We start from the raw sequence: 16,305 nt of genomic DNA, 5'->3' as shown, positions 1-16,305 counted from the left end.
GCTTAATAGACAGCGTGGAGTGTGGATCATCACTAGTTGCTCTCCGCCATAACTTCGAGTTACCATGTGATAATTCTGATTGGATAACTGGCAGGTTTTGTGCTTCTCTTTGTCAACTGAGTGGGTTAGGTCTCACATTTTTGGATAAAAAGCAGCGAGGAGTTACCTTTTGAATGCAGGATATTGTAGTCGTCAATGGTATAAATATATTATGCATACTAGTGACTCATTATGATAGGATCCGTCAGCTTTCATTGCTGCATACTAATGGCGCATGGGATCTGTTCTGTTTGTCAAAAAGTTGATGTTAGTGGAACCAGAAAGTACCTTTGTGAAACATGCTGTTTGCATGAACCGCAGTTTCTTCCACTATAGATTACATGGATGATTTTTCTTTCCTTTTCACCCCGCTTTGAGATAATGTAATGTTGCAGTCGGTGAGAAGAAGTGATTAAGGTGTGCCTGGCAGGTAATGATGGCCATGATTTGGTTGGAAGTGAGGGAGTTGTGCTTGCGCAATAATGTGACCATGCTAGGGTTTTGTTTTGATGTCTAGATTTTCCAAAAATCGTGGATTAGTCTGCTTCTATGAACCACGCACGCCCTCAGGAATTATTTGTAGGGCACGTATATCATTAAACCTTCCTCTTTGACACTTGCATCCAAGATTCGCGTGCCAACAAAATCCCAGATCCGGGAAAAAAGGCGATGAAGGATTTTGCGGGAAACATGCTGCTGATCTTATATAATCCCCGGGTCTCTCTATCTTTTATCAAGTCTCTTATCAGTTTTGAGATGTTGATTGGAGACCTATCCAGAGAAGAGGAAAACACTGTTCTACGAGTCATCTTTTCAATCCAAATTAGGTTTATTTGCCGCAAAATCGCTTTTATTCGCTGATAAGACAAGGCAATATATCCTCACTTTTGCCTAAAAGGCCTATATTCTCGGCCAATCAATCAATGCTCTTCCACTAAGTTCAAATAATTGGAAAATTTAAGTATTTTTTAAGGTTCACATTTGTCCTTGTGCCATCATGGAAGCCTTTAATTCCTGTGCTAAAATATTATTGATTAGGCATAATATGAATTGATCCAGTCGCTGTGCTAAGGGCAAGTGATGCTGTGTGATGCAATGTATGGTGGATTCTAGCCATCCATGTGAATCACACAAGAACAGGTGAAGATTTGCATGCATGGTTCTGTCTTGGCAGAATCCTGGATGCAAGAAAATATCAGCTTCGCATTAAACAACCATTTGTCGGTGGGTGATTGCTGTCTTGATGCGACACGGCCGAAAGCCGAAAGGAAAGGGAGCCCTACTGGGTTTTTCCACAGCCAAATAAAAATGGCTAGATTTGTTCTGTTCTTTTATGTTCAAAGTTAAAACTTTAGATGTTTCGCTTTCGATGTTCAGGAAAGCTAGCTTTTGGTACACTGGAAAGTGAGACGTCGGAGTATTTTATCACTCTGTAAGCCGTTCACTGTCCTGGAAGGCCACACTAGAATATTTGCTTGCCCTTGGGCAGGGCTGCCCTTGTTTGACTTCTCTTGCCTGCCGCATTTTGGAGGCCTGTGTTTCCTTGGTTCTTGCGAGTTGCTAAAGGAAAAGCTACCATTTTGGACCAGTAGAAGGTAAGGTAGCAAGCACCACGTGACTCTCAGGCCACCGCCAAACCAGCAGGATGGACGTTGCTTTTATTATATATTATTGAACCTCCCAAGAAAATGTCGTCCAGCCATTGTTGTTTTTCACTTGCTGCTTGTATCACCGCGACATGAGCTTATAGGGAGGTTCTTCCACCGCCTGTGGCCACCTGAGTACTGGCGCAAGCAGCCGTTACGTGCATGTCCTGACTGTTCAATCTAAAACCACAGGCAACGTCTGGTACTCTAGATGGAACAGCTGTGACAGATGCGATTACTCCCTGCAACCCCTTTGGTCATTAATTTACCACACAATTCATAAAGGTTTCACATTGTTTAATCTTGCAAATCAAGAGAGACAGGGCTTGAGTTTGAGTCCCATTTAAGCATTACACAGCAATAAACCTCAACCCTAAAGTATTTGGGTCAACTCATGAACTAGCTAAAGTTTAAGGCATTACAACGAGAGTAAACGATCCATTTCGAGTGCTTTAATGACCCAACCATTACAATAACTGAGTGTTCTTAAGATGTTTAGCTTTGTCATGTCAGCATGGCCCTGCGTTAAGCCAGGAGAAGGACAAGGAGTGTTATTCCGAGAAACACCATGATTTAGAGAGGCCCTCCAAGATCCACTTGGCTGCTGCCAAATAAAATGGAGAGAAAGACCATGCACACAAAGGCTAGAGACACTGGTCAAAGATTGTGACTCTTTTTTTCCTTTTTTTTTTTTTTTTTTTATCCTTCCTTCACAGGTAGAGCCCAGATTGCCATCATTTCCCTTGGAAAATCATTGAGCATCGTGCGGCCACGTTTTCTGCTATACCCGCGCGTGGGCAATGATTGAGGGCTCTCTGTTTGCGCAATCAAGATGGAGTTTGATGTTGAGAGATGGAACCCTTCACCAAACATTCCTTCTCCACAGAAAAAGAATATTTTAATAATTAAATGTGATTTTTATTCACTAATTAAACACAATTAATTTATTTGTACCATGTTTGTTGGTTGTTGTATCCACTAGTCGGAAATCAGAATAGTATAAAAGGTCTTTTTACTCCCAAATTTACTCCAAAAAAAAAGTCTTTTTTTAAAAAGCTTCTCGATTTTTCTTCTCAATTTAAAATAAGAATATATCTTAATAGAAAAATATTTTCAATGACCATATTATGTTTTTGTTTTTTCTTAGAGAGATATTATATATATATATAGTTATTTGTACGAACTTTTTTTGATGCCCCTTTTTTACTGACGAGAATTATATTTACATATTGATCATGTGCCATGCTTTGTTATTATATTATTCATGGTTTATACTTGGCAAGGTTAACTATGTCACCCAAATTAACAGATATAAAAAATTCAACTCAAGAAATTTGTAGTTCATTGACCGTAAGAACACATGGTACACACATACTTACTGCTTTATACTTTATCCGTACACCAGCCTGTCGTCACGGCATGCGTGAATTGTCCTCTTTTACAGAAGAATTAAAATTGATTTCTGACAAATCACATATACACGTGTCATGGGGATATCATTTGACAATTGGGCGCATGCGGAACCACGTACCGGATATTTACCCTTGGACCGTGTATTTAGAGTTTTGTTTTTTAAAATAGCATAGTCAACAAAAATATTTTACAAACTAATGTAGCTGGGGAATTTCTTTGAGATATAGCATAGTTTTTTCGATTTTTTTAAATTAAAAATGGTGCAATACCTTCAAATCAAATTAAATAAAATTAATTGTGTTAATCCCATCAAAAACATCTTCAAATCAAATTAAATAAATTAATTTCTTTAGGAATGTGTTTTTTCTTGCCGTTGTATTTTAAAAAAAAAAAACTTGAGCATTTAATGTCAAGAATAGCAGCTATTAATTGTATTTATGTGTGCTTGTGCTATAGTTGATCTTATCTAGCATCTAGAAGCTATTCCAGGTAAAGTGACAAACTTCAAATTATTTTTTATTTTTCAATTGGGATTCAAAAGTTGATCAATTCTTCAATTTAATCTTTTAATCTATTTTAAAGATAAGTTCCATGTATTTAATGTTAACTTCTTATGATATAAGTGATATTGTAGGCTTTGAAAAAAAAGTTTGACTTTCTTATTTAATGAAAATTTTAATGTCTTGGGTGGGAGAAAATGGCTGCAAATATATGAACGATGGAGGAAAGATCTTGAGGAAATCAATTGAAATTATTTACATATTGTATGGAGTTCTCCACCTAGCTAATCTAGAGGAGACTGACATGGACAAAAAAAAAAGGCCCCCAGTCTTATCATTTTGACTTGTTCCTTCATGGAAATGATGCTCCTCGACTTGTACATGCTTTTTCAACAATAAAATATGTTTTTATTATTATTATTATTAAAGCAAACGATCCCACTAAAGAGAACTCTGCCCGAGAATGTTATCAATATCCCTGCAGGCCGTTGCCACGGTGGTGGCTGATGACCACACCCATACAGGAGAAAAAACGCAAACCAGAGCTATTTGTATTCGACATGCTGGACTGCATGCGTGAGTTTCAAAATGTAATAATAATTGTTTTTAAAATAATTTTTATTTTAAAATATATTAAAATAATAATTTTTTTATTTTTAAAATTTTTTTTACATTAATATATTAAAATGTTAAATAATAATATAAATTATATCCTGGGACCTTACTTGTCTAATAATTTAAGCTATCATATCAAAAAATCATCTCAACCTAATAGTTTAAGATATTAGGTGAGGTTTCTAAGATATGATTTATATTATTCTCTAACACATCCTCTCAAGTAAAAGCTTTTTGAGTTTGAAGCTTGCACAAACCCACATTATTTTGTGCTTGAATTTTTTTTATCAAATAAATGGGGATTGTAAGATTCGAAGTCGTGACCGTTTGATCATCAAGACTCTGATACAAATTAAAGAATCCATCTCAACTCAATAGCTTTAAGTTATTAGATGAGGTTTCAAAATATGATTTATATTATTCTCTAATATAAAATGATCTAAAAATATTAAAAATATATTATTTGACACAAAAGAAAAAATAAAATTTAAAATTTAATTTTTTAAAAAATATTTTTAAAAAAAAAATAAACGACTGTAGCAATGGTTGATGCGGTAAATCAACAGGCATTGACTCTTTGCTTGATATATTTTCTCCTAGACTCTTTCGGCCGTTTCTTGCAAGATCTCCTAGGCTAATCATACCGGGCTGTAAAGGCCCTGCCTGCCTCCATAGCCACCTTTCAAGCTTCAACCTCCTTGCTTAAAGTAATTAGTGGCTGGTGTCGGTGTTTGTATTAGAATTTAAAAAAAAAAAACATTAGCCCCTTCTCTCGTTCGTCTTGTCACCCACACGTGTGATTTTGCCACTTGTAAGATACCCAGTATAGGCTTATGGCAGCAATGATTGGCAGTGCTGGCCACCCGCACGGGTGATGGCTTTTGTTTTGTTTGTTTGTTTGGTTTGGTTTTTGATGATTAGATAGATTAATGTAGTTGTTGTTATACTAGTACAAATCTAAAAAATGATAAATACAATAATGCTAATGTGCCACGTCACTTTCTTTAGAACCTGTTATGTCATGGCTTAGATCTGGTAAGTACGCTTTCAGATCTGTGCTCGGCATAATATACCAAGGAAATGGTCTTCTGTTGGAGAAAGAAAAATAAAATAAGCAAATACTACTTTGTTAAACTACTTCTGTCCTCTTTTTATCTAGAGTTTTTGAATTCAAACATTTTGACCCTCGAGGGATGCACCCAGGGCTCAACGAGTGGAATCTTTTTGGTTTTTAGCCCATTAAAAAAATTAGTAAAATGTATCCATTCATAAAATATTTAAAAAAATTAATAAATTTGATAAGTTGCAAGCATTATTTACAACACATGAGTTGCGAGTCTTATATGTGACTCCAAACAAATTAAAATCTCAACCCTCATTTTCTTTTTTTTCTTTTCCTATTTCTCTCCTCCTCTGCCCTTCTTTCCTGTCTCATTGTATTAGTACAATTAAAAAGTGTTATATTAAGAATTCATTGTAGTGCACGGTTTAGCATTCAACTAAAATTTATTTGCAATTGATGCATATCTAATAAACAACATATAAATAGCATTTACATGGGGGTATCACCAAAAAATTAATTCATTTGAGATTTTAAAATCTGAAAAGCTATATACCTATCAAAATCAACTTGTTTTGCAATGTCATCATTAGATTGAATCAGATCTCATTACTAAGGTGATGCTGATAATTTTAAAATTTGATACAATTATAAATGTTACAAACATTTAAGCAACTATAATTTTAGATTGTTATCATGATGTCTTATATTAGAAGGCATGGGTTGCTAAGCAAATAATATTAGAGAGGTTATTTGGTACACACGAAGAGTTTTTTCGGATCTTGCCTAGAATGCTATTATTTATCAGAAATTTAAATTTAGGAATGATTATCGATTGGGATAATAAAATGATTGATGACGATAAAGTAGCATTTATAATAGCATTCTGAGCATTTGGTGCTTTAATTTATGGATCTAAATGTTATTAACCTTATTGTATTGAAGGCACTCATTTGTATGGTAAGTTAAATGCATAGTTGTTAATTACAAGTGCTTATGACACGAATAATTAAATTTATCCATTGTGTTTTGCTATTATTGAAGAAGAGATGAATGACAATTGAAGATGGTTTTTAGACTTGCTTTGTCTGCATGTAATTAACTACTGCACTAGATTATGTATTATATTATATAGACATGCAATGATTCAAAATTCCATACATACAAGTGTTTTTTGAGCATGCTAGGCATCATCAATATTATCCACATCACTTTATCACTCCAACTTGTGGAAGGGTAGCTTCCGGCCCTTTCACGAGTTGGAGTGATAAAGTGATATATTTAGATCACATGCTTTAATGTTTTAAGAATTAAGAATTTAGTTTAAATTTAATAAAAATATTATTTTAATTTTTATTGTGTTTTATTATGGATTGTTAATTGTTATATTAAATGAACTGTGATATGTGTTTATTTTTTCACTCGTGTTAGAGAGATTAATTGAGGTTTGTGTTTTTTAATTGTGATGCATATGTTATGTTAGTTGGTGGGGAGTTAAGAGTCTATAAAAAACTAGCCTAACTATTTTTTTTTGTTCTCACAAGAGATTCACGAGTAACAAATAAGGCTTAGAACTTATAGAAACAATGTTATTTCTCTAAATATTTTAAAGAATTGAGATATTTTGCCAATTAATTTCTTTTACTATTCTAATGTCAAGAAAAGCTAAAATGATTCATGTTAGTATGTTGTTGATCGATACGTGGTCATAACAAGTATTTCTATCCATCGATATTATTTGGTGGGGTTTTACAGTGGTTCTAACCCTATTTTATAGACCAATGTTGTGGGTTTGTTAGATTAACAAGATTTTTAGAGAATGAGCTAGATGACCCAAATCCAATAAAGAAATAGACCACATGATATGCCCGGGGCTAAAAATATTTAATTTATACTTAGTTCCTAGATATTTAAAGGAATTTCATAACCCACTAAATTTTTAAATTTACGTGTTTCATGAGTCTTATCTAATTAGATGCTTACATATACAAATTACAAGTTTATCAATTAATATCAATGAATTTTAATGATTTGATTAGATGAAATAAGTTATTATTTTATGTTGTTATCACTTTTATTTTTTTATTTTTATAAAAATGCTATTTCAATGGAAACAGTATTTGTGATCCCCAAGTAAGAAAAGTGGATGTACTCACGCGCATACACACTTAGTGGGTCAAGTTTTGCGTGACCTTCTAAAAAGAAAAGGCTACATGTAAAGTTGGAAACGGTCCTCCACGTGAAGAGCAATAATGAATGCACGTGGATTTGTAATGGAAACATGATCATAGCACGTACCAGGACAAAAAAATAAATGAAAAAAGAAATAAAATATTAATAGGATTTTTCCAATCATTTTAATCTGGTAGTACCCATTTGGAAATTACAGTATCTGTTTAGATTTTTCTCTTGTTTTTCTTTTTTCTCTCTTTTGTATTTTTATAAAGTGATTATTTGGTAAAATATTATAAATAACTACATGGAAATTGTGAAAAAAATATCTCATATAGTCATATTGACAAGGATTTTAAAAATGATTGATTTATATATATATAAAAATATCTCTAGGTTTTTAAATAAAAAATAATGTCAAATCAATATCTAAGATTATGTATATCGTTTAAGTGAATCTTCAATTCAGATTTCTCTAACAGGTACTCCAACAAGTAGTCAACAATCAATTAATGAACAAGTGAAGGATGGAGTGTGATATAGATATTTCAATTTTTTTTTAGTTAGTCTATTATTATAGCTAGCATGGTATGTTTTTGCATTTAAAATTATATTCGGTGTGTTTAAAATTAATTTGATTTGAAAAAACATTAAATTAGTATTTTTTAGTATTTTTTATAGTTTTAATGTATTGATATTAATTTTTTTTTTTAAAAAAAAACACCAAACCCGTGAAAAAGCTAGAGAATTTGTGGAATTCTTTTAGGAAACATAGCCTTTTGGAATAAAAATTATATAATTATTTCAAAGGCCATTCTGATTGGAGGCTGATGGCAATATAACCCACATCTAGCTGTAGTTTTTATTTCAAAATAAAGCATGAAACTCCAATCAAGTGTGCTCCTAAACCAGTGGGGCCATGGATTGAAGTCTAAATCTCGCCATGATTGGAACAGCTCAAATGAAAATGCTGATCAATAATGGAGATGATTATCAGCTAATGGTCATAATCATCAGACAATTAGTTGAAAGCATGTGTTTGTCCAATGAACAAAAGTTAATGTGCATGGACGGAATGGTATCTCTGCTTGTATATTCCTCCGCAGATGACTGCTATAGCGACCTTCATCCTCGCAACTCTGCCACCGCCTGCAGATCCGACATAAACGTCATTTTTCGAGATTGACAGATTTTACGATTGCCTTACTGAATTCCAATCCTGTTTTACGGATTTTTTTAATTATTTTCTTGTGTCGATTCAGACATGTCATCTCATTGCGCGCAAATTTCTTACTCAATTTTCAAGAATTCTAAAGAATCCATGCTTGATAGTTAAGTTTTGGTTTTATTGTTTCTTCCAAAAAGATTTAAGATTTAAAATGGACGGTCTTCTATGATTCTATCCTCATTTGCCACCAATCTTTTGGGATTGCAAGTGGTCTGGACTGCAAAATTTTGAGTTGATCTTTAATTTATCTACTGAGGTCTCAATTGTTTCCCCTTAAGATTTTGATCATGAGTGTTTGAGAATTGAGAGTGTGGAATTAATTATTTTTATTTAAAAAATACAATAAAAATAATATATTTTTTTATTTTTTAAAAAATAAAATTTGATATTGACATATCAAAATGATATGAAAATAATAAAAAAATATTTTATTTTTAAGTTTTATATTCTCAAGTTAAATGATACAATTCTTCTTTAAATATGGTGTTTTGTTTTAGTTATTTTTCTCATAAAGGATACATTGACTAATAATAAGAACTATGAAACAAAACTTGAAAACAGCAAAGAAATATAATTTTCAAAATTTGTAATGATAGTTGCTATTAACTTTTCTATTTTTTGTTTTCCAAAATTTTAAAATGAAGAAGAAAGAAAGAATTCTAAATAATACCACATTAATGATCGTTTTCTTGTTTAATTCAAGTAACACTACATACCAACGATCAGAATTAATTCACTATTCTTAAATGAAATTCGAAGAAATTAGTGTGCGGCAACATTATCATCTTTGTGCACTGGAAGAACACATCAAATCGCAAACATATACTATAAAGTTAATAAAACAATATTTTTTTAGTTTTTCTCAACAAACAACTTAAACTTTCAATTAAAATAAATAATTAAGAAATAAGAATTTAAAAAACATAACCTTAACATAAGCAAACAAGAGTATGCCATTCTCTCTTGTGCAACACAGCCGATTAGGTAAAAAAAATGCTAAACCAAGGCATAGGTAGAATAAGTTCATCTACTCAAGCATGCGTGCTCTTCCAGCCTTTTATTTAAAATCTAAAATTAATGACACCTTTTATATATATATATATATATATATATAATATATATAGCTGCTTTGTAGGTAATACTAATATTATTAAACTTCATCTAAGTTAACTTGAAATTAAATAAAGTTTGAAAAATCAAAGTTAAAATTAATTCGATGAAACTTGAATAAATTTTAAACTTGACTCGGTCAATCCTTAACGCATGTCCAGGACTGGCTGTGCAGAATATAATAATTTCGGGTAAAACAAGCACAAAATAATAACAAGGGACAACATTATACACGAGAGCATCTATGAGTCAAAGTAAAACAGGTCAGTACTCAGTAGTTTTGAAAAAAAAAAACAAAATAATGTTCAAAAGGGATAACGTTGATATTGCAGTACAGAGATTGCGTTGTTCAAAAGAAAAGTACAAGGAATACTCTGCTGGGGAAAAGAAAACAAACTTCTTCCTAGCTAAGTGTGGATTTATATCCCATCCAGCTCTAACCTTTTCTGGTTGGTCCATTGGCTTTTCAATTTTTATTTTGTTTTCATCATGTTCTTAAACTAACTTTATTCTAAAAGGAAAACAACAAAATACTTTTAAACATTTTAAATTAAAACAAATGATACCATACATTACAATAAAAAAATAAAGATTTTTTTTCTCTGTTTTTTTCTATTTTGTCTGTGAAGGAGAGAGACATGATATGTTTTTTTCTTAATTGTGGGTATTCGAATCAGTTTACGTGCATCTCGATTAATCTTCTAAAACCTGAAAATTAATGATTATGTAAACATCCAGTAACCTTGAGATTTTATGACTAAATTGATTAACTTATAAAAAAATAAATTTAAATCCTAAACAGTTAAGTTATATTTTTTAAAATTGAATATTCAATGACAAGGAAACTAGTGGAGTAAAATAAAATTAAGATAAAATGCATGGAAATACAACATCATGACCATTTTTCTTTTTTCTTTTTTAGCATAAAATAACATTATAAAAGGAGGCTTGGCTTCCATGTTTTCATTACAAGCATAGCTCCATCAAAACGATTTCTAAAAACATTAAAACTCCACGGCCTTTACAATACTGGTGAAGTCCTCAAAAGTATATACCATTTGATTTCACTTTGCTTAGAACAGCTTAGCAAATTCAACAGAGAGAGAAAGGGGAGGAGCGAGCGAGTGAGAGAGAGAGACATAGAGTCAGTCAAGCTCCATGTCTCACTCAGAGCTTGTTATCTTTCTCCTTCCATCGATTTTATCACTACTCTTGCTCTTCATTCTCGTGCAAAGAAAGCAAGCAAGATTTAATCTCCCTCCAGGCAACATGGGGTGGCCATTTCTTGGAGAAACCATTGGCTACTTGAAGCCTTACTCTGCTACTTCAATAGGAGAATTCATGGAACAGCACATATTAAGGTAAGACTAAGACTGCCGAGAAAACACGATTGACAGCCAGAACCAAGAAATGAATTCTTGTTTAATCATACAACTTAAAACTTGATTATAATATGCAGGTATGGAAAGATTTACAAGTCCAACTTGTTTGGGGAGCCAACAATAGTATCCGCAGATGCTGGACTTAACAGATTTATACTGCAGAATGAGGGAAGATTATTTGAATGCAGCTATCCAAAAAGTATTGGAGGAATTCTTGGAAAATGGTCCATGTTGGTTCTTGTTGGAGACATGCATAGAGACATGAGGATCATATCTCTCAACTTTTTGAGCCATGCCAGGTTAAGAACTCATCTATTGAAAGAAGTGGAGAAGCAAACCTTGCTTGTTCTTAGCTCTTGGAAGGAGAATTGTACATTCTCAGCTCAAGATGAAGCAAAGAAGGTAATTCTTGAAACTTGCACTGCCAAGAAAATGAATTTCAATACCGAATTCTGTATTTGAGAGGAATACTTAGCATATGAAGGAAATTGCAGTTTACCTTCAATTTGATGGCAAAACATATCATGAGCTTGGATCCTGGAAAGCCAGAGACTGAGCAGCTGAAAAAAGAGTATGTTACTTTCATGAAAGGAGTGGTTTCAGCTCCTCTAAATTTGCCTGGAACCCCGTACAGAAAAGCCTTGAAGGTAATCTTACTTTAATTAACCATAAAAAGTGACGATTCAAGAAAAAGGTCATGATATTATCGTATCTTCATCTCATCTTTGGGTGTCCTGTTTATAACATGCAGTCTCGATCAATCATCTTGAAATTTATAGAGCAAAAGATGGAGGAGAGAATTGCTAAAACGAAGGGTGGAGTAGAAAACTTGGAAGACGATGATCTTCTTGGATGGGTCTTGAAGCATTCAAATCTTTCTACGGAGCAAATCCTTGACTTGATCTTAAGCTTGCTCTTTGCTGGCCATGAAACTTCTTCTGTGTCCATAGCTCTAGCCATCTACTTCTTGCAAGCTTGCCCTGGTGCTATTCAACAGTTAAAAGTAAGCAACTAAAAAGTACCTCACAGTGTAATCTGTACTTCCTTCTCTATCAGTACCTCGCAGCATTTATTATACACGGTAGATGCTTTGGATTTATATATTTATTCTCATCGAATATAGGAAGAACATATTCAAATCTCCAGAGCCAAGAAACGGTCAGGAGAGACGGAATTGAACTGGGATGATTACAAAAAAATGGAATTCACCCAATGCGTAAGCTCCTTTTAATTAACTTCTCTTTTGCCATCAGAAATATTTCGATTTTTTCTTTATTTTAACACTAATAAATTCAATATATATATGGTTTCTTACAACCTTGTGAAGGTTATAAGCGAGACACTGAGGCTTGGAAACGTAGTCAGGTTTCTTCACAGAAAAGCTCTAAAAGATGTTCGGTACAAAGGTAAGATAAACCTAGTTGTATTAGATTCCTCTCACCTTAGTCATATCACTATATTAATTAGTTTAATCAACTCCATCTAATTACTTAAGTAGTAATTAATAATACTGTTTTGTGTATTTCTTTTAAAGGGTACGACATTCCATGTGGTTGGAAAGTGCTGCCAGTGATCTCAGCCGTTCATTTAGATTCAACTCTTTTTGACCAACCTCAACACTTCAATCCATGGAGATGGCAGGTCAGTAGTACAGCTTTGAAGCCATGACAGACATGCTTTTTTCTTTTCTAAGACATTATTATAATCACGCCGTATAATTCTGTCACTGTAATTATAAGGTCCCGTAGATTTTTCAATTTGGTCTTCTTCTACAAGGGTCCACTGGCAACATTTCCTGTCATAATTGTTTGTTCCTGGCTTCTTTAACATGATCTTGAATAGTTTTTTATTTAATTTATATTAGTTTAAAAAATATCAACGAAAGCTCTGGAAAATGTTAATTAACTTCATATTTTTTAAGAAACTAATTTTTTAAATTTTAGATCAATAAGATCGGTTAAGATCCGCAAAACCTCTTGAAATTAATTATTGAGGGGAAATTATTATTTTACTGAGGGGTTATTTAAAAAACCGCAAAACCTCTTGAAATTATTGAGGGGGAATTATTATTTTACTGCAAGACCCCCTATTGATAAATAAGAAAAGGACCGTGTTTCATGATATATGTGCACATATAGTTTTTATCGCAAATATAATTTTTTTATAAGGGCTCAAGGTTTTTGAGAGAAAAAAAAACTATGTTAAGTGTATTATAAAAAAAAATTATGTCATGCTGAATTTATTTTTTATTTTTAAACACCATATATATAAAAGTCAGTAAACCTCTTTCATCTTACTTTTATATTGGACAGACAAGTATGAAAAAACAATTTATTTTCTAAAAACAAAATCCCAAGAATCAATTTAGGGAGCCACTAAATAAATATGGACCAAACCCATAACAATAAAATAAAATAAAGAAAAAAAAATAGGGAAATGGAGATAAGATTGTATAGGTAGATAGGGCACTGAATGATGATGTGAACCAATGAAAACATTCCAACAAAAACCGTTGAAAGCAAAAGAAGGAAGGAGCGTAGTCAAACCCCCACGAGACCACCCTAGTGATGAACTGTCACCATCATTAAACAAGATGTTTTGCTTGTTAGGACAATGGGTCTCACTCTGCCTTTAAAGCCGCATGTGGATGTGGGCCTCTCATGTGCACGTGCATCACTGATTGCCTTTGCATGCTTTTTTATTTTTTATTTAAAAAATCTCGTTGCTTTCAGGGAGTGATTGTTCTTTAGTCGAAAGTCGCATCTGTTTCAAATATGCTTTTATAATTGTTTTTTTTTTGAACTATCAAATTAATTTTTTTAGTTATTTTTAATTGTTTTTAATCTACTGGTATAAAAGATAAAATAAATTAAAAATATATTATTTTTAATTAAAAAACACTTTCCACCATATTACTAAACAATATTTTGAAACCATTCTGTAGCGGAATTATTATTTTGTTATTTTTTTAAAAAATAAATTCTTTAAAATAATTTTTTATGTTTTTTTTTAATTATTTTAATGCAATAATATAAAAAAATAAAATTTTAGATAATAATAAAATATTATTTTAATATATTTTTAAATAAAAAATATTTTATAAAGCATTATCCATCATTATCTCATCCTACCGGTAATTACCCAAACACTGTCAAAAGATTGTTGTCTCTGTCTCTATTCACATATAATGCTGCTGTAATAAAGGCCACAACTTAAAGAATTCTAATTCCACTTTTAAAAAAAAAAAAACATAAGAATTGATATTTTTTAAGACGGAAGGATTTATATTTTATTTAAAAGACAAATATAATCTAAAAGATTTCTTGTTAACAAAAACATACAGTACATGTGAATCTTGATTAAATTATATAATATTTCAGTATTTTTATATATGTAAAAAAAAACCTTTGTATCATTTTTTTTTACTCATTGTTTTTTAAAAATTCATTTTTATCAATGAAAGAATTTACATTTTTAAATAATACATTTATTTTCTAATAAATCTTAAATTTAAAAGACATCCTTAATGTGGTTTTAGTTAAAACATCATAATAATATATTGTCAAGTAATTTACAGATGATTTTAGCTATCATACTATAAATATAAAGGACTCGAGGAGGTAGTATTTCCCAGAACTCTACTCAATAATTGCTCAATCGAGAGAAGGTTAAATTGGGCACTGAACATTTTAACGACATAGAAGTGACTTTGTGAACATATATTGACAGTTGTCCGTGACTAGTTTTTGACATCGAGCCATCGACGTTGTCTTTTACTGTTTTGTCCTTTTGCTACGTATATGTCCATTTTACCGTTCAATGTGTCTTGATTTCTCGAAAGCTACTTCCGTCGTCTCGACTGTGAATAAGTTATTAAAGCTCGTTTTATCTTTTCTGTAAATCTGGACTCCTTTGATTCGTCAGAGAAGGAGTTAGAGGCAGTCAAATCCTACTTGTTCTCTAGGGCTGGTATCTGTCACAGATTAAATATCTAGTTTGAGTAAAAGAGTTATTAATTAGTCCTCAAATCTCTATCCACTTGTCAAAAAATTGGCATATAAATTCCGAATCTTAACTGTTAGGATGTGTCAGTAACATCAATCTTGGAAATTATTAATTAGATTTGTCATGTAATTAAGATATTGATTACAGCTACCTTGTTTTTTTTGTTTATTTATGTTATCAATGGCGATGACAACAGCATAACAATGCTCGTGGAGCTTCTACAAGTTCGAGTGGGACGACGAGTAGTAATTACTTCATGCCATTTGGGGGAGGACCGCGACTTTGTGCAGGATCGGAATTGGCAAAGCTAGAAATGGCGGTGTTCATCCACCATCTGGTCCTCAACTTCCACTGGGAACTGGTTGATACCGATCAAGCCTTTGCCTTTCCTTTTGTCGATTTTCCCAAGGGCTTGCCCATAAGAGTCAAGCACCTACTCACAGTTACATGATCATAAAGGACAGCAGCAGCTAGCATGCATATATATATATATATATATATATGCTATCAATTCTTCAATGGAGACCACTCTATTCCTCATCCTTGCTCTGCGTTAATCCCATAAGCATATATATATGTTGGATATATATACAAAACGAAGTTCTTGATCTCTGTACGTGAAGCTTTGAGCACCACTGGATTGTTCCAACGGCTAAGTAAGTCTCTCTTTGGGCGTTTGATGATATACCAGCTGATATCTGTGAACAAATCGATGTGTACACCCCAAGATAATATTATAGGACCACGACCCTCTACCTTCCCCGCATTGTAAATCCTAGTTTTACCCTATGTCCCTCCATGTTGGGACTAAGGAGTAATTATTCATTCTTATAGCTTGTCATATGGTTTTTCCTTCAATATAATTCACTTTATTACGTACTATCAGTACGTATAAATATTACTTTTCTCGGATTACATGTTCATAATACCAATATCCCATGTCAACTAGGAGTCGAGATTTTAGATAACCTGTAAGTTTTACATGTCACCTGTCTTTTCAAGATATATATTTTTTCAAGATAAAATTTATCAGAAAACTGTAAGTCCGAAAATAAGATGCAATATAGTAGATCACACACACACATATAAGAGAGAGAGAGAGAGAGAGAGAGAGAGAGAGAGAGAGAGAGGAAAA

General features: G+C 32.5%; 1 protein-coding gene across 1 annotated transcript; it reads left to right on the top strand.

Annotated features, from left to right (window-relative positions):
* Positions 1 to 10,749: 10,749 nt before the first annotated feature.
* On the top strand, positions 10,750 to 16,083 carry LOC118063301 (cholesterol 22-monohydroxylase CYP90B51). The gene is made up of 8 exons (XM_035077315.2): positions 10,750 to 11,144; positions 11,243 to 11,567; positions 11,660 to 11,812; positions 11,917 to 12,168; positions 12,289 to 12,381; positions 12,493 to 12,571; positions 12,700 to 12,806; positions 15,367 to 16,083. The coding sequence occupies exons 1-8, from the start codon at positions 10,942 to 10,944 to the stop codon at positions 15,619 to 15,621; spliced, it is 1,467 nt and encodes a 488-aa protein (XP_034933206.1). The 5' UTR covers positions 10,750 to 10,941; the 3' UTR covers positions 15,622 to 16,083.
* The last annotated feature ends 222 nt before the right edge of the window (positions 16,084 to 16,305 follow it).

The sequence above is a fragment of the Populus alba genome, chromosome 7 (genome assembly GCF_005239225.2).
Source record: "Populus alba chromosome 7, ASM523922v2, whole genome shotgun sequence".
In the NCBI taxonomy this organism is placed as follows: Eukaryota; Viridiplantae; Streptophyta; class Magnoliopsida; order Malpighiales; family Salicaceae; genus Populus; species Populus alba.
The sequence above is the reverse complement of the archived record's forward strand: the minus strand, read 5'-3'. Positions and strand labels throughout refer to the sequence as shown.

Bases quoted from the DNA above. Each gene is read 5' to 3' on its own strand.
- LOC118063301 (XM_035077315.2), top strand. From the start codon at position 10,942: ATGTCTCACTCAGAGCTTGTTATCTTTCTCCTTCCATCGATTTTATCA. The intron at 11,145-11,242 runs GTAAGACTAAGA...TATAATATGCAG, and splicing joins ATGGAACAGCACATATTAAG to GTATGGAAAGATTTACAAGT. The intron at 12,169-12,288 runs GTAAGCAACTAA...CATCGAATATAG, and splicing joins GTGCTATTCAACAGTTAAAA to GAAGAACATATTCAAATCTC.